General features: G+C 38.0%; 2 protein-coding genes across 3 annotated transcripts in view; one reads left to right on the top strand and one right to left on the bottom strand.

Moving 5' to 3' along the window:
• Positions 1–2059: 2059 nt before the first annotated feature.
• On the top strand, positions 2060–12615 carry LOC106059936 (prosaposin-like). The gene is made up of 7 exons (XM_013217645.2): positions 2060–2360; positions 2933–2994; positions 4004–4144; positions 5376–5496; positions 7010–7095; positions 7960–8022; positions 12419–12615. Exons 1-7 carry the CDS (start codon positions 2309–2311, stop codon positions 12521–12523), a joined length of 630 nt encoding a protein of 209 aa, XP_013073099.2. The 5' UTR covers positions 2060–2308; the 3' UTR covers positions 12524–12615.
• Positions 12616–14710: 2095 nt separating this feature from the next.
• The window catches only part of LOC106059938 (sodium-coupled monocarboxylate transporter 1-like), a 36443-nt gene continuing 25349 nt past the window's right edge, over positions 14711–25804 (bottom strand). The window contains exons 14-16 of one of the 2 annotated variants that reach the window (XM_056020050.1): positions 22464–22564; positions 21308–21432; positions 14711–16488 (exon numbers count right to left, since the gene is read on the bottom strand). In XM_056020050.1, the coding sequence (XP_055876025.1) occupies positions 16261–16488; positions 21308–21432; positions 22464–22564 (454 nt within the window). In that variant the 3' untranslated portion in view covers positions 14711–16260. The remainder of the gene's footprint in view (positions 16489–21307; positions 21433–22463; positions 22565–25804) is intronic. The other variant, XM_013217647.2, reaches the window with a different exon arrangement.

Raw genomic sequence — 25804 nt, 5'->3', positions numbered from 1 at the left:
ACGCCACTGATTAAACGCCTTATTCGACAGCGTTCATCAGCGTCGAGTATTTCCTGCATTGTTGGCCATTGGCCTGTGTTATTTGATTTGGTCATTGGAGTGTTACCTCCGTTTAGATTTATCTACACAAGACACAGTGTGGAGGCGTTTAACACATTGTGGACCCTATTAAACATTGTGCTCCTCATTAGACACCGTGGACCATATCAGACACTGTGGACCGTACCAGACACCGTGGACCATATCAGACACCGTGGACCATATCAGACACTGTGGACCGTACCAGACACCGTGGACCATATCAGACACTGTGGACCATATCAGACACTGTGGACCGTACCAGACACTGTGGACCGTACCAGACACCGTGGACCATATCAGACACCGTGAACCATATCAGACACTTTGGACCATATCAGACACCGTGGTCCATATCAGACACCGTGGACCATATCAGACACCGTGGTCCATATCAGACACTTTGGACCATATCAGACACTTTGGACCATATCAGACACTTTGGACCATATCAGACACCGTGGTCCATATCAGACACCGTGGACCATATCAGACACTTTGGACCATATCAGACACTTTGGACCATATCAGACACTTTGGACCATATCAGACACTTTGGACCATATCAGACACTTTGGACCATATCAGACACTTTGGACCATATCAGACACTTTGGACCATATCAGACACTTTGGACCATATCAGACACCGTGGACCATATCAGACACCGTGGACCATATCAGACACCGTGGACCATATCAGACACTTTGGACCATATCAGACACCGTGAACCATATCAGACACTGTGGACCATATCAGACACTGTGGACCATATCAGACACTTTGGACCATTTCAGACACTGTGGACCATATCAGACACTGTAAGTGTAAACCCTAGCTGCAGTCAGATTGAAAACTAATTTTGCACACACATACACACACACACACAAAAGGAAAACATCCTTCACTGTTATTTAAAAGTTTCTACTGGACAATAGTTTTCCGCTGGTCCTGGGGCGGACTGACTATATAGGCATTTGGACCAATGCTCAGTGAACCGACATCACAATTGGCTGATGGACCTACGCCGAAAGAGTCGGTTGGAATCAAAGTATGGCCAGTAACAATAAAAGATTTTATAATATTATCTTAAAAAGGGGCCACAACTGGACATCCAGTTACCATTTATTAAAGGTCTCTTATAGATTTACACTGTAATACTAACCTAATACATTTTCCATAATTACTCCACTTTCTCCGTATACCCTGATTGAGGTGAGCTTCCATCTCTTATTTATGCATAGGACCTACGAAATGATTAACTTACAACAAAGTCCCCTTCTTTCGTTGTCGCCTATAACATTTACATCAGTGTGACTTTAGCAGGATCATAATAAAATAATTTCGAAACATGATCATCTGGACCATTAGACACGGAGACCCGTATTCTACATGCCTACAAGTCAATACAATGAGGTAAACTCACACATGAATGAGTTCTGCTCTCAAACTTTACATATCAAGAGGTCAGTTACCAATGTTTGCCCATCATCATCATAGATCACGCAACTGGACAGCCTAATTGATGATAATACCAGGGCCGATTTTGATGCCCAGTCCACCCCTGGTCCCGAGGGTGTTATCCAATCAGGACACACAACCTGCGTATCCCACCCCCTTTTTTTTTTAAAGATGCCACTGGCTGCTAGATAACAAAACACATTACTGCTTTAATTTGTGTTTTCATAGTAAGAAATTAAATTTTGCTGGATTTTATGGTCCTCAATATTTAAAGGTTTTTTTTTCATTTTACTTTATTTCCTATAGAAAATTCATTACGATTTCCTTTTGTATGACATATGGCTCATAGATCTAAATGAGATTTTAGACCGGTACATCAAAAAAAAAAAAAAGACATTTTAGAAATATAGGTCATTACCTAATTATGAAGTATTTCTGTACATGACACACACTGACAAATAGCTAGAACAATAACACGCGATGACGTAGTTACTGATAACATACATTAAGTTTCTCTTTTATCTTACAGTACTTACACAGTGGCCATGCTAGGAGTGTCCCCACTCGTAACAATCTCGTAACTACAGAGAGACCAAGCACGACTTTACCGATCAAACCAGCTAGATCTACTTAGAATCTAGCTCAGATTTAAACCAAGTCTGGTAGACAGTTCTAAGTCTGAGACAACGTCGGTGTATTCAGTATTGTTTCCAAAGTGGAGATCATCTGACGAGCAGAAGAGTCAGTCATTAAAAGTTACAACGAGGTCATGGAGCTGAATTATCTGCTATTGAGTTTCTTTCTAGTTGTAACCTGCCCAGGTAGGTACATGTGTTTTTTTGTTTTTCTTTGTTGTTAAGGTTTATAGATCTCCTGCTGGAAGGTCAGTCAATGGAAGACATTTGTTTCTACCGGGACCATTAACAGCATCGGTACATGGAATGTATAGGCCCTCATCTGGAAACTCCCCCTCCCCCCTAGGGGCGAGGAAAGGTGGGCGCCAAGATGCCAAAAAGATGGGTAAATTGTGGGGGCGGTTGGGGAGAGACTCGCTCCGAATCGAGATGTCTGGGTGAAGCTAGTTGTTGTCTTTACCCCAGACTGGACCGCAGACAGAGATACTGATGAGTAACGTCTAAAATAGTAAGGCATTAACAACACATAATATAGAGAGAGTTGTATAACACAGAATATTAATGCTGTACAGATCCAGCTGTTGATCAGGTACACTAAAGCTTTTAAGCTTTTAGCTCTTCACTATGGGTGTATTGTCTCCCCTTACTATCTTTTGTATCTATATTTTAAAACACATTTCAAATGTTCTGTGTAACTTTTGCATATTCTTCGTAGTATTCTCATGTTACTTTTTAGTTGTCTTCCTATTTTGTCATAGTTCTTCCAGCGATTTCAACCAGCGAGGTGGAACCATTGCATTTTGAAGAAGCACAAACAGGGGTAATTATTTATAGTTCATTATTCTTGACAATTATCAGTGTTTGCGACATTGTACTACGATGATAGTATTTAAATCTAATTGATACGTTAGACAAATTGTATTTTTCATATAGTTTTAAATCAAATGAATACGGTTGACAATAAAACATATTTTTCATCATGCATTATAATGAGATTTATGAGCGTCAATACCCTAGCTATGCAGTGGCCTCTAAGTCACCGATTTGAATGAACCAGAAAGAACGACGGTTTAGAGTGACCAGAACTAGCCATTTCTTCAGTAAATGTAGTGGGGGGGGCAGGTTTAAAAGCGTATAATTAAGACAGAAACTCAGGTCTTATGTTTTTCAGTTGTCTCATATTTAGATCGATAATTATCAAACCTATGAAGTAAGTTTTGGCTAGACCTAAAAAGAAATATTTATAGTCTAAAATGATCATTCACGATCATGTAACATATGAAATTTATCTGAAGTCTAAAAGGTTATATTATATGGGCTCCTTCTGTCTTGGAAGACAATGGATGAGCCCAGATTGTCACTGGCTTTTGTTTCGTCTTGAGACGGGGCAGAATCTGGAGTGACTGATCAAGCCAATTTTGGAGCGGTAGAGTTTGCCACAGTTCGTGCATGTATATGCATCTGTCCTAAGGCTGGCTGAAAGGGCAGCTTTAAGTTGGACTTATAACCCGTAACTGTTGTCCCCGTGTTGTTTTAGCCGCTTTGCAGCAGCACCAGAGTTTCCTCTCCGGGGCGCATTCCTGGGCCTTCGATAAAAGGGTCAAGAGTGGCCCATGCGTCATGGACCCTCTCTCGACCTTGCTGGTGTGATCAAAAAGGGAATAATAATGATAGTATTTAAGGAACAAAGAAACAGTCACTGTAGAACCAAGACAACTGATTAGACGGCCATCATTTGGGCCCAGCAGACGTCATTGTTAGACTTTTCTTGTTTGTACGTTTGTGATGTCTTTTTTGTTGGTTGCTTAAAAAAGATTTTCAATTTCCAGAATGGAACAAAATTTTGTTACATTTGTCTCGTCATGATGGAGAAGCTGGATTTCTTGATCCAGCAGAACACTTCTGTAGACATACTCAACGCAACATTGGTCAAAATGTGTAATATAACTTCTGGACCTTTGCGAGAACAGGTTAGTGAACTGGCTAGTGAACATTGTTGTAAACAGGTTAGTAGTGAACTGGCTAGTGAACATTGTTGTTGAACTGGCTAGTGAACATTGTTGTAAACAGGTTAGTGAACTGGCTAGTGAACATTGTTGTAAACAGGTTAGTAGTGAACTGGCTAGTGAACATTGTTGTTGAACTGGCTAGTGAACATTGTTGTAAACAGGTTAGTGAACTGGCTAGTGAACATGGTTGTAAACAGGTTAGTAGTGCACTGGTTCCCTGTAGTTTGAACAGGACAACAATTGTGTTCCTCGAGCTTCATGAAACTCTTAAAGTAAATCTAAGCTTTAGTAGCCAGAGAACTGGGCACTTTGGGAGAAAGAAGTCGTATTGTCATAGACAGTGTCGACCCTAACAATTGCGGAGCCCTATGCGAAGCGAATTGCGGAGGGCAAAGTCTGGGTAGGGCTAAGGATAGCAAGCGAAAATTAAGATTTCTATTGGGAAATAAATTCGTCTTTGCATTTTATTAATTCTTTACTAAGTACAAAATCACGATCAAATAACTTTACGAGCCTTGCATGAGGTCCCATGAAAATCAGGAGGACACGGGAACCCTGTAATAAATTATGGTTTAATTTAGTAATTTACATCTAGAATTAGCGAGGGGCCTATGAAAGTGCGGGGCCAACTGTGGCCACATAGGCTGCAGTGGCCGAAGGCCGGCCCTAGTCATAGGTATACATCTTTAACTAGGCAGTTGTGTCTTAGGACAAAAATAGGGTGTGGACTATGTGGTTAAATTTCGAAAAACTGCTCGGCTATAAAAAATAATTTTAAAACATCAGAAAAAGCAACTCACTTTATAACAACTACAAAGCTGAATGTGTAGATGCAACTCTGTTATTATCAATAATAGGAGACTAAAGTGTAACAAGAAGAAATGACATATTTTAACGACAGACGGCGTATACTTCGTTCAAGAGGTAGTTTCTCGTTCTCTAGCCAAATTTACATTTATTCATTTGTTTTTACTTTGAGAAAGAAGTTACGGTTCAACTAGAGTGTGACCAACGAGCAAGTAATTCTTTTCCAAACAATATATAGTAACTGTCAAAGTTCTAGGAAAATCATCTGAGTCGTTTTCGAGATCCGTGTCCAGATTTAGCCCACCCAGAAGTTTCCACGAAGTTACGAATTGAATAGAGGTATTGTAATAAATGTTCTTATCTTTGTTTTGTTTTATGTCAACAGTGTTTCCAACTGATTCCTGCTATATTGCAAGAACTCCAATCTGGATTTAACCCTCAGATCGCCTGCATGAAACTGGCTTTATGTTCTCAATCTAACAATCAGCAAAATTCTTCACATACAGGTAAATACATTACAGTCATCAAAGTGTGTGTATACTTGTGCCCTAACTCGTAATAGTAATAGTATTAAAGTAACTTGGTTCTGTAAGGATGTCATTGCCGGAAGTGGTAATGGTTAAAAGCACTCCACTACCTATAAAATGCTTCCTAATGGCTTCAAATAGCCTCTGACAACTAGTCCAACTTCTGGCCTATAGGTGTGGCGAAGATATTGAGCCAGGTAGAACTATCAGTAGAAAGGGTGAAGGCGAGTAACAGGCGCCTAAACCAGTAAGTTTCGGGCAGGCGGGCTCGTTAGCCATTGCTGGCTACCCACCTAGGAAAAGTAAAAATCTAAATTCAAACCTTTGCTGCCTTGCAGCCATACCCAATCGAGAAAGGCTTCGGGAGTCAACCCTGAGAAAAATCAGGAGCCATTGACTCATAGACAGTTTGCAGCACTCACTGCTACATTCTGGCAGAGCCTGCACGCCTCGCTGATCCCGAACTGTTTTGGCATTTGCCGTTCCTTTGGATACATCAGCTGCGTGGACAGGGGGCAACTGATGTGTGACTGGCAACACCATTTCATACTCCTTGGCCCACCAAGGAGGCTGTAAGTTTTCGTCATGCTCTGGTTATTATCCAAAAAAAAAAAAGAAATGGAAAAGTGGTTTGAGTGCTGGGACAAGTCCCAAAAAGCCCGTGAAGGCAGACTGACCGCACTTTCACGTAGTGGATGCTGTCCAGGCCCAGGCCTGAGCAAACTATTATAGCACAGTGCAGACAGGCCACGGTCCTGTTGGCTCATATTTCTCACGGCTATGGCCAAATTTTGATTCACGGTGCCTCCGTTGCGGGGAAGAAAAGGAAAGCATGTCACATATTCTGTTTGACTGCCCCAGACTTGCTGATCTCCGTCTCAACAGGTCTGGAAAACCAAAAATTCTCGACATGTATGGTGACATGTATGCACCACGCAAAATGTCAGGGTTTCTTTGCAAGAGAGGATTTCCTTACTCAAATGGAGTTTGATGATGATGATGTTGGTTGGGCGACATCGTTCGACCACATCTAGTGCCCAGGCATTCATCTCCACTAGATGCTCCATAGTCGCTTCACGACTGAAGGAGGCCATAAAAAAACAACAACTAGTAATAGTGAAAGTACGTAGATGAAACTTGAGTGTAAAGGTTGACCACATGACAACTAGGAGGTCACGTGGTATGCGCTTTCGACTGTCGTGATGATGGTCCCCAGTTCGAACGCTACCCGCTACCAGCTACCCGCCCTCGTCGTCTCCGAAAAGAAAGAGAATCAATGAACGTCAAATAAGTTTACGATGCCCCCCCCCCCCAACTGTAGAGACTATTTTGTGCTTCAGTGTCGTTGACTAATTGTCTTAATGCTATTTGAAAAACTTCGACTTATTGGAACATTTATTACTTCTAGCAAACGTTATAATATCGAATTGGATTCAATAATATTTCATTGCCTTTATTAAAACTGTTTTTTTATATTTTGACTTCTTGAAAGAGTGCAAAGGTCAAGTCTGTGGGACCAAGTGCCCTCTATGTAAAACTATCTTAAGTCTGGTGGATAAAGATTTATACCAGGATGAAGTAAGTTCTTGTCTGCTACTGACTTATCATGGGTTCATACATTTAGAATAAGTTGATTGAATAACTTTATATTATTAACCTAACATTATAGAAGTTTTCTGATCGTTCTTTTTCTAATGTTATAGTGACTATTGCTTGTTAAGTTGTTATGTTCATGAATTGTGATATAATATTCAGTTTAAACTGTATCCAAAGCGACTGCTAATAACGAAACATATAAATGTCTAATGTTTTAAAACGTATAACCTTAAGAATTTTATGAAACGAAATCCACAACATACAATCATGCTGTCTGCTAACTTTCTAACATCATTTGTAGACCTTGTAGTACTTACATCCGGTCACAGCATTATTATAGCAAATAGTAATGTCTGCTTTATGACATCATTCTTCTACCTGCTGCTTCACATCCTGTGACAGCATTATCCCTGCAACATTTATCCAGGGAAAACGAAGGCCTACATCCGGACGTAAAAATACAAGTATCCCTTTCAGACCTGCTATCTATAGGGCAGATAAGGTAAAGGTCACCTGTTTCTAAGGCTGACGGTTTACGAGGGTGTCATGTGGTCAGCACAACGACCAACCGTCTTTACTTTTTCCATGGTATGTCGGATACCCATCGGAGTTGGATGGCCTCAAGGGCATCCTATATTACAGCGCAAACTAAAGCGCATCCAGAAGAGCTATCACCAAATGTGGTTAATCTACAAACAAAAGTAACATAAGCCATCTTTATTTGAATATACTGTCTCATTTCTCTCACAGCTCTGTATTCTAACATTAACATCTTCAATTTGTTGATAGTCAAACAATCGAAGGCCATTGTCAAAACTTAAATACTTATTTTTCACACGCTTTTAGGCCAGTTTGTTGTCCAGTGTTTCACAACTGTGTCACCGGATGCCCCCACCAGCTGATAGCACGGTAATTTTTTTTTTATCCTTTGTTCTCTGGGTTGCATAAAAGAATATTGAAATTGAAGAAAGAAGAAAGAGAGAGGACTCTTGATGAAGAAGTTGTCTGCCCTTTTATTGATTTGTAAACACTACAGAGATATATTTATTTCTCTATTATTTACACCTTCAACTCTTCAGTACATTTTTGTAAACCTACAAGGAAATCAACAAGATTTATCAAAACCTAAATAAAGTTATTTATAATCCAGATGGAAAGTTGCATATCCAGAAATAGAGTTGATTACATTTGAAATGAAAAGAATTCCTTCAAGCTGAAGCTACAATTACAATAAGCATTGCTACTATTGCCAGTGGCGTAGCAACCATGGCGCGAAGAGGTTCAATGAACCCGGGCCCACGACCCATGGGGGCCCAAAGTCTGTGACGTACAAACCACGGCTCAAAGGGATTTATTGCGTTTGGGCCCATGACTCATGACCAGTTGGGGCCCACAAGAGACCTTGAGGATGACATCAAACTGGAATTATGATTGCACTTTCGTAAAGGTGATTAAAAAATATTACCTTATAAGCCTGCCCAAAATATCCTTTTACCAAACATTAACTTCAAAACGTTAAACTGTACTAGAATTTATCTACCAGCAGCCTAGACTGCTTTGATGTCAAGGTCTGCTTCATTTTATCAGGTTTATTGTAATGGTAGCTAGCCCTAATCGTGCTTTGGTGGTGTCGATTGTTGCCAGCTCGCACCATTTGTACAAAGCTTATATCAAATCACTCTGTCTGATCTAAAGTCTGTACACGTTATTTCTCCCTCACCCATTCTCGGATCAAGCTGAAATTTTGCAGAATTATTTCTTTTTTTTTCTGACCACACAAGAATCAATAATAATAATAATAAAAAACAATTAGTTAATTAACTATCGGGTTAGGTATCTCGAACAAAGGAAATTTGACCTGATTGACACGAATACAAAATTTTGTTTCAGTTGCAAATTATTTCAACTTTCTCAAAGCTCAATCTGTTTCTTTCTTTTTTTCTTTTCAAAAAAAAAAAAGGAGGAATTTTCTCCAAATGTACAGAGTGCTCTAAAGTTGCAATAGGATCGTTAGAGATTGCCCAATGGTAATTGGTTGAAACTTGGATCATAGTTCAACAACATCATATTAATATAACATTTTCATTTAAAATTGATATGAATATTGAGATATTTGACAGAAAAGCAAAGCCCCCACAGATCCAAGGCTATGTTGGTAATTTCAATATGACTGGAAACTAAACTGGCTCTGAGGCATTGCTTCATCAAAAGGCAGCCGAGCGAGCACTATGTTCACCGTGCTAACCACAACTTATACTTGGTCTTAAATAATTCCGTCAGCTGTGTTCAAGAAGTTGTAGATTTCTATGACTTTGCATATAATGTGCATATGTTTTAACAGCATATCAAGATGGGCGCTTATTGAATCCAATAGAGAGAGCATAGTTTATAGAATTTAAATATGTTCAATACAAGGTGGTCATCAAGGAATAATGCTCTAACTGCAATGAATACAGATATTTTGATGTACCAAAGATGATTACACAAAATATTTTCTGTTCCTAAAAGGAAAAAGAAAGCATGGAAGCTGCAGCACTTTAAGGAAAAATTAAAAACTTTTGATACTATTATTCTGTACAAAATTGTGAGCGCAATCAACGTTGTTTAACAAATGTTGCAACGTGAGTATCAAGATCTACGCAAAGCTGTAAATTAACTGGAGAAGATCTAGACTGAAGTAGGCTACAACATTGGAGAGGATCTAGACTGAAGTAGGCTACAACATTGGAGAGGATCTAGACTGACGTAGGCTACAACATTAGAGAAGATCTTGACTGAAGTAGGCTACAACATTGGAGAAGATCTAGACTGAAGTAGGCTACAACATTAGAGAAGATCTAGACTGACGTAGGCTACAACATTGGAGAAGATCTAGACTGAAGTAGGCTACAACATTGGAGAAGATCTAGACTGAAGTAGGCTACAACATTAGAGAGGATCTAGACTGACGTAGGCTACAACATTAGAGAAGATCTAGACTGACGTAGGCTACAACATTGGAGAGGATCTAGACTGACGTAGGCTACAACATTAGAGAAGATCTAGACTGACGTAGGCTACAACATTGCAGAAGATCTAGACTGACGTAGGCTACAACATTAGAGAAGATCTAGACTGAAGTAGGCTACAACATTGGAGAAGATCTAGACTGAAGTAGGCTACAACATTAGAGAAGATCTAGACTGACGTAGGCTACAACATTGGAGAAGATCTAGACTGAAGTAGGCTACAACATTGGAGAAGATCTAGACTGAAGTAGGCTACAACATTGGAGAAGATCTAGACTGAAGTAGGCTACAACATTAGAGAAGATCTAGACTGACGTAGGCTACAACATTGGAGAAGATCTAGACTGAAGTAGGCTACAACATTGGAGAAGATCTAGGACTGAAGTAGGCTACAACATTGGAGAGGATCTAGACTGAAGTAGGCTATAACATTGGAAAAGATCTAGACTGACGTATGCTACAACATTAGAGAAGATCTAGACTGAAGTAGGCTACATGATTTAAGAAATGACTTTTGAGAGTGTGAACATGAGGCTGCTTTAGTAGATCTTGGGGTGTTGATCCAGTTTTTGTTTTACATGATTGAGGAAAATTAGGATCCAATTTGACTACTGTAAACTTGTGAAGAGAAAATTTAAGATCCAGAGACTACTTTCAAAATCAAAGTATTTAACCTAACTATCGATGTCATTGTTTCTCAATTACTTGACAAATTTCATGGGCATATCAAATGTCAATATTCTAAGTCGTTCATTTAAGTCATTTCATTTTAAGTGCAAACGATGATGCCAACATGCTTCTTGTCTGACACAGATGATATTGTCATAGAATATTATTCAGAGATGCAATCCTTGAAAAAGCCTTCTATAAACACATATAGAGTTCGTGTTCAGTACTAGATTTTGTTGTTTTGATTATCATAGACAGCTACATTTTATCGTCAAGCTTTTCATTCTCACAGCAAGCATGTTATTTCTGGCTTCATCACAGATTGGTCAGCTGAGCTGTTATTCTCAAAGTTGTGCATGATCAAAAATGATTGAAGAATTTCTATGACACATAGCATGTTGGCTTCACTTTGTGTGTGTGTGTGTGTGTTTGTGTGTTGTTGTTTTTCCTCTGAGCAAAAAGAAAAACTGCCGGGTTTTCATTAAGTAAATGTGTATAATAGGAAAAATTACAAATTAAACATTAGTTGGTTAACTTATAACGCTTCAAGTCGTTTAATTCTGTTCAGAAGTTGAAAACCAATGCAATGTAAGACACTGTTGCTCGTTGGAGTCCTAATAGAATACACTTAATTAATGACATTATGACTTATAAAAAGGAGCACTACTTGCAATGGAATATCGTTTTCTTAATACATTCAGATTACTCGAGTTTTTTTTGTCACACACTAGTCTTTTTGAGGGGGATGGGGGCCCACCTAGATATTCTTGAACCTGGGCCCACGGCTACCTTGCTACGCCACTGACTACTGCTACTACGACTGCTCAATATACATTATCCCATTAACCCCCAAAACTTTATTACTGCATTAAATATAAATTTTCTATTAAATATCAATTTCTATTGGTCAAACTTAGACACTGCAAAAAGAATTTTAGAAAAATTCCATATAGTAACGATTCTGTGGGATGTACACTGGCAGTGTACGTAGCAGGAATGGCCCCGTGAGGAACATTATATGAAAAAAAATATTTTTTTTTTACAATCTTTAAGTGAAAACAGATTAGTTATAACATTGAAAAACACACAAATTAAGCATTTTAATCCAAAACAAAAAATATTTTAATGCTTTTTTTACTAAAAAATTATAACGATATAGTAAAAAAAAATAGGCATCAAATGTACAACATTATCTGGTACTAACCAGTATATCCAGATATATTTTTACAATAAGTAATAATACAATAGTGAGATATTCAAAGATCATGTCCATAAGCAAAGATTTTAATATATGAAGTGCGGTTGAATCAAACATACTTTATATGCTCGTATATTCGTATATTCATGTGCCTATCAGTTATGTAATAATCATAAATTCCATTTTTTTCTAATTCTTTCCATTGGGTCGCAGTCATAATTTTGGCATTTTCAAGTTTGTTAGCTTTGATATAGTCTATAGACTCTGATATTTTGCCTTCATTAGGTTAAGACGTATTGGTATATATAACTTTTTAATCTTGTTAAAAAAATGGTGCATGAGTATGTAAAAATAATTTACATATTTAATTTGAAAAAATAAAAGATTTCTCTTTTTCTTTCAACAAGTTGAATCTCCTTTTGTGTTTCAGTGTGTGAATGCAATGAACTATCAAGTGCCGCTTTGGTTTCGAGATTTCTTTCACAACGTGGTCACTCCAGACAAGATTTGTGAACTGCTCAAGTTATGCCCCTAGTATCCTACAACTTGATCTGATGTGTGACGTAAATACTCATGCTATCATTGAACAACTCAAGAACTATAAATCTATGCTTTCTACAAAACAAATTCTTTTGTTTATTTTGTTTTCAGAATTGTACATTTTAGCCAAATGGTGTTGGGCTGCCTTTTTGGATCGAAATCGATAGACGTCATTGTTATATAAGTACCCCTCCTAGAAACTAGGGAGATTACTATGTTGTTGTTTTTTTGTCAGACGATTAAAAGTTAAAGTAATTTTAATTAGAATATAAATCCAGATCTAGATATACTGTAATAAAAATCTAGATCTAGTTAAAAAAATGTAGATTAGATCTAAATCAAGATATCATTCTTTTTTTAAACGCGAGTCACATAACGGGGCTTAATAAACATTACTATACCGAGTTCTTTTTTTCATTTCATTTGAAGAATTAATTCCATATAATGTCAGAGGGAAAAAAAAACTACGTCACTACGTTACGGGAGGAACATTAAAGGGTAAATCAGATTTTCAATAGCTTTTAGAGTTCTAGTTTTTTTAATCTAATCCTGACGGACAGACCGACCAACAGACAAAACGCACAAAAATAATCTTCTTTTATTCGGATGGGGGTACTAAACAAAAAATAAATAAAATCTGATTTTTTAAAAAAGTTTAAGGAATTGGTTTAGCACCTGATCATGTTGCGACGTTACGCTACTGCACGAAAATCGCTGCATAAAAAGTCCATTTTAAAAAAATGTACGTGATATTTACATACAAAGTGCATTATTAGCCTTTATAAACAAACAGAAATGTTTTCTTTTAATTTTAGCAACTAGTTGACCAGAAAAAAACATCTTTAACTATTATTTATATTTGTTGTAAACTTTTCCTGTACATTTTTAAAATATATTTGACTTAGTGATACTGAAAATTACACAATTATAGTGTATCTTTGTTAGCATATTGTAACATTGCCTCCCTTACATTTACGTAATTGTTTTGAATTGGTGTATTTTTATGAAAAAATCGATTGCATAATTAATTTTATAAATTAAACGGTTTGCTTTTAGAAAACCAAAAGTAGCCGTTGCACCTAAACTTTTTAAGCCGCATTTAATGATGAAATAATATTTTTCATATCTCTTCTAGTTTTCGAGATCTGAGTGTGACAGACGGACAGACAGACAGACGGACATTTTGCACAAACCTAATAGCGGCTTTTTCCCCTTACGGAGGCCGCTAAAAAAATGGAATGATCTATCATTGAAGGAGGTTCTAGTCAAGGCGAAAGACAGAGAAATGGAGAAAGACGTTCAACAGGTCATATGTGGTGCACCACAGACTAACGAAAAGGTGTATCTTTTCATTATTTTCAACCCATCTATTTTCAACTATGATTTTTTTTCTATGCCATCTTTCCACTCAAACAGTTCAGATTTTTTTTTGCGCATTTTCTAATCACTAGTAAATTTATACATTCACTTACCAGGAATTTTTTTTTCTCGGAAAAAGATGAGGGACGGAAAAAAAGGGAGGGTACGGATTACAATGACCATTTTCTTTCTATACATCTAATAATCATTAGTTATTAAAAGCAGAAAAAAAAATGGTATTGTCTTTTAAAAAAACATAAAAAAATTCTTCTTGTTTAGTGATTCTAGGACATAAGAATCGACAGCTAAGACTGGAAACAGAATTGTGAATAGTTTCAAAACAACGAACTTTTGCCTACAGAGACAAGTTTCAAAGTCAAGACAAAGTCATTATTTAACCTTGACATTGTGAAGCTCACTGGGCCTTTGTTTTCAACAGAATGGTTTATATTGTAGAGTGAATAGACCATAGACGTAGACAAGAGAATCTAAATCAACAATGATTATGTCTGTGCTGTGTGTGGCAAAATTTGTAGGTCGAAGCTGGGGCTGCGTATCCACCTGAAATGCTGGACTCTTCATTTATCTCTGGACTCGAACACTAGTCGTATCTAAACCATTACGTTTTTTTTTTACCAACAAATTATTTTCTTAAAGTAATAGAACAGAAAAAAGATCTGAGGACATCGTCTGTGTATATAACTCTGTTTGTGTGTTAGAGAGAGATAGAGAGAAAGAGATAGATAGATAGATAGATAGATAGATAGATAGATAGATAGATAGATAGATAGATAGATAGATAGGGAGAAACAGACCGTCAAATAAGGATATGTCTAATACTCATTAAAGTTTGTTTGCGGCCATCTAAAGGTTAAGAGAGAGAGAGAGAGAGAGAGAGAGAGAGAGAGAGAAACAGACAGTCAGTCAGATGATGAAATGTCTGAAAGTCATTAAATGTTGTTTGCGGCCATCTACGACCTGAGTCTAAAACAACAACAAAAAAAAAACAAAACAAATACATTAATAAGAATTGCATCAGGATCAGAATTAGTTGAAATATAATACGTCATGAGTCCAAATTGACCAGTAACATGTTCAAATATAATACAAACAACACATTATCTATTTATTTTTGTCTGATTGGAATGTTCTTATCTTGTTTAGAGCATAGAGTCGAGAGGTCTATCAAACATCCACACAAACATAGAACCTACCAGCATAGAGTGGAGAGGTCTATCAAACATCCACACAAACATAGATCTAGAACCTACCAGCATAGAGTCGAGAGGTCTATCAAACATCCACACAAACATAGATCTAGAACCTACCAGCATAGAGTCGAGAGGTCTATCAAACAGCCACACAAACATAGAACCTACCAGCATAGAGTGGAGAGGTCTATCAAACATCCACACAAACATAGAACCTACCAGCATAGAGTGGAGAGGTCTATCAAACATCCACACAAACATAGATCTAGAACCTACCAGCATAGAGTGGAGAGGTCTTTCAAACATCCACACAAACATAGAACCTACCAGCATAGAGTGGAGAGGTCTATCAAACATCCACACAAACATAGATCTAGAACCTACCAGCATAAAGTGGAGAGGTCTATCAAACATCCACACAAACATAGAACCTACCAGCATAGAGTTTGTCTCTCTTATAGAAGTTTAATAATAAATAAGAAAAATAACAAAGAGGTTTCTACGAAAAGTAATTTCACAACAGACTTAAATACAAACCTAAAATCTAATGGACAAAATAATTGTTTTTTCTACACCCACAAACACATGTAAACACAAAGACACATACAAAATATAAAAATGTATCATTATGAATGAGTCTGGTGTGAATGTACACTTTGGTTTCTTATAGTTATAATGTTTTTTGTTTGGTGTAATGCACAAATTGTAAGACAAATTTCCTTACGGATAATAAAGATTATTATTATTATTATTATTATTATTATTATTATTATAAATGCATAATAAAACGAACATATACATATATAATGTGTCTAAAAGCATTTAGCGCCAAAATGTCCGGCGCCAAAACTGCTCGCATCACATTGATCACTGCACCAAAACAGCTGCGCTAAAAACGCCGAGACCCGGCACCCATACCCCAGATTTGCTGTTTCTTTGCGTCTCAAAACATCGTTACAAATATAGTTTATGTCTCTTTGTATGAACTGGATGTCACAAAGATGGACTGACAATGACAAGATGACAATGACAAGATGACAATGACAAGATGACAATGACAAGATGACAATGACAAGATGACAATGACAAGATGACAATGACAAGATGACAATGTCTTCTGGACTGAAGAGTTATTCCATCTTGTCAGACATTGTGAACAACTTCAGAAGTACGTCCTTTCAGCTGGTTCCGAGTTTCGAGGGGTTGAGTTGAACAAGATTTCATGCATTGGCGGCGAAGATGACCACAGGTCTTTGATATTAAAAGAAGGCACCGTGCCTAAGCTACGTGGACTGGGGTTTAAAAACTCATTTGAGGGAGTCCCTGCTTCTTCTTCGATGTAGTGTCTGGATCGGTCTAGCTCCATCAATGAGGACATTTCTCCTTTCTGCTAAACGATAAAAGAAAAGGTGTCACTTGGAATGTTGTCTTGCTAAAGGAAATATCAGCTTAAGTTTATAGAACACAATATTAACACGACATAAGATACACAAGATTAAGCTAACATCACCTTTATTTAACACAACACTAGATACATCAGCTTACGCCAACACAACACAAGATACATCCCCTTTATTTATCACAACACAAGATAATCACCTTTATTTAACACAACACAAGATACATCAGCTCAATTGAACACAAAACAAAAGAATATTGTATTTCGACAAAATGAATCAAAAAGTTTACATCGTACTTTTTGTTGATTCTTTTCCCTATTTCTAGACATTTCTTTTTCTACAAAAATATTCAAGTGTTCCCATTGGTACAAGACGTTTTCACTGGCAAACAGAAGAGTGTGGCACTTACCTAAACCTTAGACGTAGGAGAGTGACAGTGAGGCAGAAATATGGAAGTGAGGCAGAAATATGGAAGTGAGGAGAGTGAGGCAGAAATGTGGAAGTGAGGAGAGTGAGGCAGAAATGTGGAGGAAACTGGGGCAGAAATGTGGAGGAGAGGAGCATTAGAGTGAAGCTGAAAAGATGTGGGGATTGAAATGGGATGCAGGCATGTAAATGGGAAAAGAGTGTGTCAGTAATCTGGAGAGGAGGAGTGTGTCAGTAATCTGGAGAGGAGGAGTGTGTGTCAGTAATCTGGAGAGGAGGAGTGTGTGTCAGTAATCTGGAGAGGAGGAGTGTGTGTCAGTAATCGTTCTTCCGTTGTATTTTACGTCTTAAGAAACGATTTCTTCCTGTGGCTTGAGAGGCCAATCTTTGGGCATCTGTAATTCTAGACGCTGAAGAAGCACTTTCACCCTTCTTTCTACTTCTGGTGTGCCATGAGTATACCTTAAAAGTGGGAGCCCAGCGGCTCTTCAGCCTTCTATTAGATCGCCATACAGAATGTCTTGTGGAAGTCGACCTACTGGCCAAGGCGTCTGCTGCTGATAACAGCGCGAATGTCCTGGCACCATGCTCTTTGTAGCACGTCCTCATTGGTTATTTTAGCTCAACGCTTTATTTTGAACATATATAAATATATAATTGGATAACAATACACTACCAGGGCCATCTTTTCAAATAAGGTGGCAATACTGTGGAAATGTTAACCATCCATTTCTCTGAGTCTGTGATGCTAGATAGGGAGAAACGGGAAGACGATACGCCTTTTTGTAGAAGTCAAATTATAACATAAACTGTTTTAAGATTACAGCTAAATTAGTTCAGGTTTCAGATTTCATTTCGTTATTTCATACTGATGACACTGAAATGTTTTTCAATAGCACTAAAGTCTAGATATTTCTTTCCTCCTACTTCCATAAGCTTGTCTTCTTAACAACAGTGATCTGAACTACGTGAGAGGAGATATTTAAAGATAGATGGTTGGCAAAACAACACAAAGCAACAACAGCAACAACAATAAACCAGCACAACAAGACAAAACAGCAGAAACACTAAATAAAAACAACAAAACTACAATCAAACAACATCAGCACAGAACAACGAAACAGCATCAACACAAAACAACAACAACAACAAAAAACAGCAACATATATCGTCATTAACTTTATTTGTTTCCTTGTATCTTTTATGGTATTTTTCATATTTATGGCTTTCAAAAAGAGATAGACAAAGATTTGAGACAAGATGTTCTGTATTAATGTAGGCGAGATGTTCTGTATTGATGTAGGCGAGATGTTCTGTATTGATGTAGACGAGATGTTCTGTATTGATATAGACGAGAAGTTCTGTATTGATGTAGGGGAGATGTTCTGTATTGATGTATACGAGATGTTCTGTATTGATGTATGGGAGATGTTCTGTATTGATGTAGACGAGATGTTCTATATTGATGTAGACGAGATGTTCTGTATTGATGTAGGCGAGATGTTCTGTATTGATGTAGACGAGATGTTCTGTATTGATGTAGGCGAGATGTTCTGTATTGACGTAGACGAGATGTTCTGTATTGATGTAGACGAGATGTTCTGTATTGATGTAGGCGAGATGTTCTGTGTTGATGTAGACGAGATGTTCTGTATTGATGTAGGCGAGATGTTCTGTATTGATGTAGACGAGATGTTCTTATTGATGTAGACGAGATGTTCTGTATTGATATAGACGAGATGTTCTGTATTGATGTAGGCGAGATGTTCTGTATTGATGTAGACGAGATGTTCTGTATTGATGTAGGGGAGATGTTCTGTGTTGATGTAGACGAGATGTTCTGTATTGATATAGACGAGATGTTCTGTATTGATGTAGGGGAGATGTTCTTTGTTGATGTAGACGAGATGTTCTGTATTGATGTAGGCGATATGTTCTGTATTGATGTAGGCGAGATGTTCAGTATTGATGTAGACGAGATGTTCTGTATTGATGTAGACGAGATGTTCTGTATTTATATAGACGAGATGTTCTGTATTGATGTAGGGGAGATGTTCTGTGTTGATGTAGACGAGATGTTCTGTATTGATGTAGGCGAGATGTTCTGTATTGATGTAGGGGAGATGTTCTGTGTTGATGTAGACAAGATGTTCTATATTGATGTAGGGGAGATGTTCTGTATTGATGTAGGGGAGATGTTCTGTATTGACGTAGACGAGATGTTCTATATTGATGTAGACGAGATGTTCTGTATTGATATAGACGAGATGTTCTGTATTGATGTAGACGAGATGTTCTGTATTGATGTAGGCGAGATGTTCTGTATTGATGTAGACGAGATGTTCTGTATTGATGTAGGCGAGATGTTCTGTATTGATGTAGGCGAGATGTTCTGTATTGATGTAGACGAGATGTTCTGTATTGATATAGACGAGATGTTCTGTATTGATGTAGACGAGATGTTCTGTATTGATGTAGACGAGATGTTCTGTATTGATGTAGGCGAGATGTTCTGTATTGATGTAGGCGAGATGTTCTGTATTGATGTAGACGAGATGTTCCGTATTGATGTAGGCGAGATGTTCTGTATTGATGTAGGTGAGATGTTCTGTATTGACGTAGACGAGATGTTCTGAATTGATGTAGGCGAGATGTTCTGTATTGATGTAGACGAGATGTTCTGTATTGATGTAGGGGAGATGTTCTGTGTTGATGTAGACGAGATGTTCTGTATTGATGTAGACGAGATGTTCTGTATTGATGTAGGGGAGATGTTCTGTATTGATATAAACGAGATGTTCTGTATTGATGTAGGCGAGATGTTCTGTATTGATGTAGACGAGATGTTCTGTATTGATGTAGGGGAGATGTTCTGTATTGATGTAGACGAGATGTTCTGTATTGATGTAGGGGAGATGTTCTGTATTGATGTAGGCGAGATGTTCTGTATTGATGTAGGGGAGATGTTCTGTGTTGATGTAGACAAGATGTTCTATATTGATGTAGGCGAGATGTTCTGTATTGATGTAGGGGAGATGTTCTGTATTGACGTAGACGAGATGTTCTATATTGATGTAGACGAGATGTTCTGTATTGATATAGACGAGATGTTCTGTATTGATGTAGACGAGATGTTCTGTATTGATGTAGGCGAGATGTTCTGTATTGATGTAGACGAGATGTTCTGTATTGATGTAGGCGAGATGTTCTGTATTGATGTAGGCGAGATGTTCTGTATTGATGTAGACGAGATGTTCTGTATTGATATAGACGAGATGTTCTGTATTGATGTAGACGAGATGTTCTGTATTGATGTAGGCGAGATGTTCTGTATTGATGTAGACGAGATGTTCTGTATTGATGTAGGCGAGATGTTCTGTATTGATGTAGGCGAGATGTTCTGTATTGATGTAGACGAGATGTTCTGTATTGATGTAGGCGAGATGTTCTGTATTGATGTAGGTGAGATGTTCTGTATTGATGTAGGCGAGATGTTCTGTATTGATGTAGGGGAGATGTTCTGTATTGACGTAGACGAGATGTTCTGAATTGATGTAGGCGAGATGTTCTGTATTGATGTAGACGAGATGTTCTGTATTGATGTAGGGGAGATGTTCTGTGTTGATGTAGACGAGATGTTCTGTATTGATGTAGACGAGATGTTCTGTATTGATGTAGGGGAGATGTTCTGTATTGATATAAACGAGATGTTCTGTATTGATGTAGACGAGATGTTCTGTATTGATGTAGACGAGATGTTCTGTATTGATGTAGACGAGATGTTCTGTATTGATGTAGACGAGATGTTCTGTATTGATGTAGGCGAGATGTTCTGTATTGATGTAGGCGAGATGTTCTGTATTGATGTAGACGAGATGTTCTGTATTGATGTAGACGAGATGTTCTGTATTGATGTAGACGAGATGTTCTGTATTGATGTAGGCGAGATGTTCTGTATTGATGTAGGCGAGATGTTCTGTATTGATGTAGACGAGATGTTCTGTATTGATGTAGACGAGATGTTCTGTATTGATGTAGGCGAGATGTTCTGTATTGATGTAGGCGAGATGTTCTGTATTGATGTAGGTGAGATGTTCTGTATTGATGTAGACGAGATGTTCTGTATTGATGTAGGGGAGATGTTCTGTATTGATGTAGAAGAGATGTTCTGTGTTGATGTAGACGAGATGTTCTGTATTGATATAGACGAGATGTTCTGTATTGATGTAGGGGAGATGTTCTGTGTTGATGTAGACGAGATGTTCTGTATTGATGTAGGCGAGATGTTGTTTGACAAGAATTGAATGACAAAGTAGAAAACCAAGGAGAAAGGTCAAAGGTTAAACAAACTGAAGGACGTTGACAAGGTCACACTGGACTTACACTGGAATGATCCACTCCAAAGCGCAATGGTTTTCTGATACATTCTGGCAACAGAGCGAAGGGGTAAACAATATCGAAAAATGGACAGATTAATTTAGGATCGACTTCTTTTGGCTTGTGGACACCTGGATAACAATACAGCAACACGTCTGATAGGAATGGATCACATCAAAGAGACTTGCGTTATATAAAATATTGCTGGATAACAATACAGCAACACGTCTGATAGGAATGGATCACATCAAAGAGACTTGCGTTATATAAAATATTGCTGGATAACAATACAGCAACACGTCTGATAGGAATGGATCACATCAAAGAGACTTGCGTTATATAAAATATTGCTGGATAACAATACAGCAACACGTCTGATAGGAATGGATCACATCAAAGAGACTTGCGTTATATAAAATATTGCTGGATAACATTACAGAGACTTGTGTTCAATGAATGGATAACATCACAGAGCGTGTGTTCAATGAATGGGTAACATCACAGAGACGTGTGTTTAATGAATGGGTAACATCACAGAGACTTGTGTTAAAAGCAAAATACTTTAGTTGTGTGGTACAAAAAGTAAAAATATGTCCACTTTTTTTTTTGTGTCCACTCAAAGGCAAGTTTTTGTTCAGCATTTCCATTTGATCAACACTCCAATGTTGACCAGCAGGCTACCACTCACGTTGCTATCAAAAAGTAGTCAACTACAAATAGCAAAAACACCCTTCGGTTATTTTTTATCATATATTTTACATTCCCATTGTATTGTGGACAGAAATTCTGACGGGCCGGATAGACCTGCATCGCGGTCCGGATTTAGCCCTAGGGTCATATTTTGGGCACCACTGCACTACAGCACTACAGCATCATTAAAATTAAGTACATTTTCGTTTAGTTTAATTAAGACAGGTTTTACGGTACATAATAACACCACATCAAATAGTGTTAGATTATTGGTTAACGACACTGAGATTAATGTTCTACTCGATAACTTCAGGTAAAATAGTGTTCAATTACTAGAGAGCATCCATCTTGTTCTCGTCGCTGAGCATGAAGGGTGTTACATTAGAGGCAAGGAATTTATTTTCTACCTGAAGTTCTGCCTTTAGCCCCAGCCACTATGTAAACGAATGGCTGAACATGTTTGAAAACATACCTGTGATTAGACTCACTATTGTACCAATCACCAATGCAGCTAGGAATCCAGTAAGACCATACCACATATAGGATAAAGTGTACACGTCATACAAGGGAATACTGGTGAGTAGGGCAGAAACAAACATGTAACATAAATAACTAAAAACTGAATGAAACAGATTATACCTGCTAGCAGGTAGACCTGATGACAAAATAGCCAAGCTGCAACGTATACAGAACAACGCCGAATGAATAGTACTTAGAAAAACAAGACAAAATTCTGCTACTACGCTCTTCGCACGCTCCATTGGCTTCCCGTGAAAGCGAGAATCGATTACAAGGTCGCCACACTTTGTCATCAGTGTATATATAACAATGAGATGCCCTTGTACCTTAGCGAACTGATTACTCCATATGTCCCCCAGGGAGCCCTGCGCTCAATGGACTCAACGCTTTTAGTAGTGCCACGTTTCTCCCTCAAAAGCTACGGTCTGCGGGCTTTTTCAGTTCACACCCCATTGATCTCAGACAGACAACATGCTGCACCACTTTTAAGAAGAACATTAAGACCTATCTGTTTAAAACTTTTTTAGATTAATTGTCATTTTAGCTGTCGTGTTTGTGTTTGTAATGTTATTACAGCGTCTTGAGCCTACATTTTGTTTGGTAAGAGCGCTTTATAAATAAAATTATTATTATTATTATTAAAATTATTATTATTGTTACAAATGACAGTGATAGGTAGAGGTCAACGTATGACCCCGGCGAGATAACACAGCAGCGGGTGTTCTCTGGAATGTACATGTATCAACAAAGCCAGGATGTGACGTGTCCTTACGTGTTATTCCAGAAAGTACTAGCAATGTCCAGTGACAGATAGAGGTCACAACTTGTGACCCCGGCAAGATGACACTGCAGCCGATGTTTTCTGGAATCTACATGTATAAACAAAGACAGGATGTGACGTTTCCTCACGTGTTATTCCAGAGGATACTAGCCGTGTTTGTGCAACTTTGGACAAGCGATTAGGGACTCTATATAAGCCAGAGAGTTAATGTGATAGTCAGTCGTGAGTGAGTCGTCGGTACTGTTGTCTACTGTGCGAGACAGTAGAAGAGAGATGTGTACGACTCGATGCAAGTAAACTAGGGTAGAGTTAACTGGAATGGACTACTGTCGTTAAAGTCTATACGGTGAACTACAGTGGACTTGAGCCGTTACAGTCGATATCGTCAATGTAAGACGTGTGCGGCTCTGATGTGGTAAACTTGAGTACGACTTGGTTCAGCTTTGGGAGACCTGGAGCGACACTGGGAAGTGTGTCGTTGGTCTGTTCTGTGGAATACGGCTCGATGCAAGTTGAGAAGAGATGAATTGCCACGAAGTGAAGAGATGAATTGCAACGAAGTATAGCTAACTGTAAACTGACAGATATTGTACAGTCTTCTACGCTACATGTTACAGTGACAATTGTTAGAGTTAATAGTCAATAAAGTTATATGAAACTGAAAGTTTAGTCGTCAAGTTCTTTACAGTGTTTTTATTTGTGTGCCTACTAGTACATTTAGCCAGAAGATTCAGAAATACGTAACATTATGATATGTCCAATCTAGACTAATCTCTGTAACCTAGTTTACAATGAATGTTTCTATCAATCAATTAATCTATCAATCTATTAATCTATAAATCTATCTATCTATCTATCTATCAATCTATCAAATCTATCTATCTATCTATCTATCTATCTATCTATCTATCAAATCTATCTGTCTATCTATCTATCTATCTATCTATCTATCTATCTATCTATCTATTCATTTTCAGCATTCCTCCTAATTGCTTGTCGGTCCATCCGTTCAATCACTCACTCTGTCTGTCTGTCCGGTCAAAAGTTGTACACGATTATTGCTCCCACACCCAATCTTTGATCAAGCTAAAATTATGCATAATTATTTATTTTACCTGACAAAACAATAATCAATTAAAAAAACAATTACTTAATTAACTATTGGTAGTTAATTATTATTTTTGGTATCTCAAACGGGAAAGAAATTGCACTTCACTGATAAGGTGTTATAAGTTCAATATACCTTACTAGTCGATCGGCGGCGTAGCATACGCCTCTATTTTGCAGGGCCGGCCTTAGGCCACTGCAATCTATGCGCACGCAGTGGGCCCCCGGACTTTCATAGGACCCGCGCTAATTCTAGGTGTTTAAATTATTAAATTAAACCATTTTATAACTCATAACGTTTTAGTGACGGGTGAATACAGAGTAGATTACTTGTTCTCCCCCCCCCCCTTCCCCTTTTTTGTTTTCGCCGCTAAATTTACTTGAGGTAGAAATTAAAAAAAAAAGTGATCTTTCTTGGTCACAACGGTCCGGCCCTGCTATTTTGTCACGGGTGAATAGCCTACTACTTGTTCTGCCCCCCCCCCCTTTTTCTTTTCTTCATAGGGTAACTCTAGTTCGTCCGACTTGCAGAAATAAAAGAGTGATCTTTCCTTTACTTATTCTTAAGTGTCCAAACTCTTGAGCCATGAAGAGAATTATATATATAGATACTTTGTAGGTCTCCACTTTAAAATTTGAAGCTAACAATAGACAACAATAAAATCGTCTATTTTCATAAGCACTTCCCTGGCACAGTGGTTAGCGTATTGGCCTGAGAAAACTGGAGAGGCTTTAGTCCTCAAGTTCGAATTCAGGTCGTCCTTTAATATTTTTTTTAAAATTATAAATTCATTTAAAAAATGATCCCCCAGATATCCGCTATTTTCTTCCCAGCCCTTTTCCGACTAGTCCAGACAAGTGATAGGATCATAGCGTAGTGAGAAAGTGATAGGAGCAAAGCGTAGTGAGTAAGTGATAGGAGCATAGTGTAGTGAGAAAGTGATAGGAGCATAGCGTAGTGAGAAAGTGATAGGATCATAGCGTAGTGAGAAAGTGATAGGAGCATAGTGTAGTGAGAAAGTGATAGGAGCATAGCGTAGTGAGAAAGTGATAGGAGCAAAGCGTAGTGAGTAAGTGATAGGAGCATAGTGTAGTGAGAAAGTGATAGGAGCATAGCGTAGTGAGAAAGTGATAGGAGCAAAGCGTAGTGAGTAAGTGATAGGAGCATAGTGTAGTGAGAAAGTGATAGGAGCATAGCGTAGTGAGAAAGTGATAGGAGCATAGCGTAGTGAGAAAGTGATAGGAGCATAGCGTAGTGAGAAAGTGATAGGAGCATAGCGTAGTGAGAAAGTGATAGGAGCATAGCGTAGTGAGAAAGTGATAGGAGCAAAGCGTAGTGAGAAAGTGATAGGAGCATAGCGTAGTGAGAAAGTGATAGGATCATAGCGTAGTGAGAAAGTGATAGG

Source organism: Biomphalaria glabrata, chromosome 2, assembly GCF_947242115.1.
Source record: "Biomphalaria glabrata chromosome 2, xgBioGlab47.1, whole genome shotgun sequence".
Taxonomy (NCBI): domain Eukaryota; kingdom Metazoa; phylum Mollusca; class Gastropoda; family Planorbidae; genus Biomphalaria; species Biomphalaria glabrata.
The sequence above is the reverse complement of the archived record's forward strand: the minus strand, read 5'-3'. Positions and strand labels throughout refer to the sequence as shown.

Excerpts from the sequence above, each read along its gene's own strand:
- LOC106059936 (XM_013217645.2), top strand. The coding sequence starts at position 2,309 with ATGGAGCTGAATTATCTGCTATTGAGTTTCTTTCTAGTTGTAACCTGC. Across the intron at positions 2,361-2,932 it reads TCTAGTTGTAACCTGCCCAG|TTCTTCCAGCGATTTCAACC; the intron begins GTAGGTACATGT and ends ATTTTGTCATAG. Across the intron at positions 2,995-4,003 it reads TTGAAGAAGCACAAACAGGG|AATGGAACAAAATTTTGTTA; the intron begins GTAATTATTTAT and ends TTCAATTTCCAG.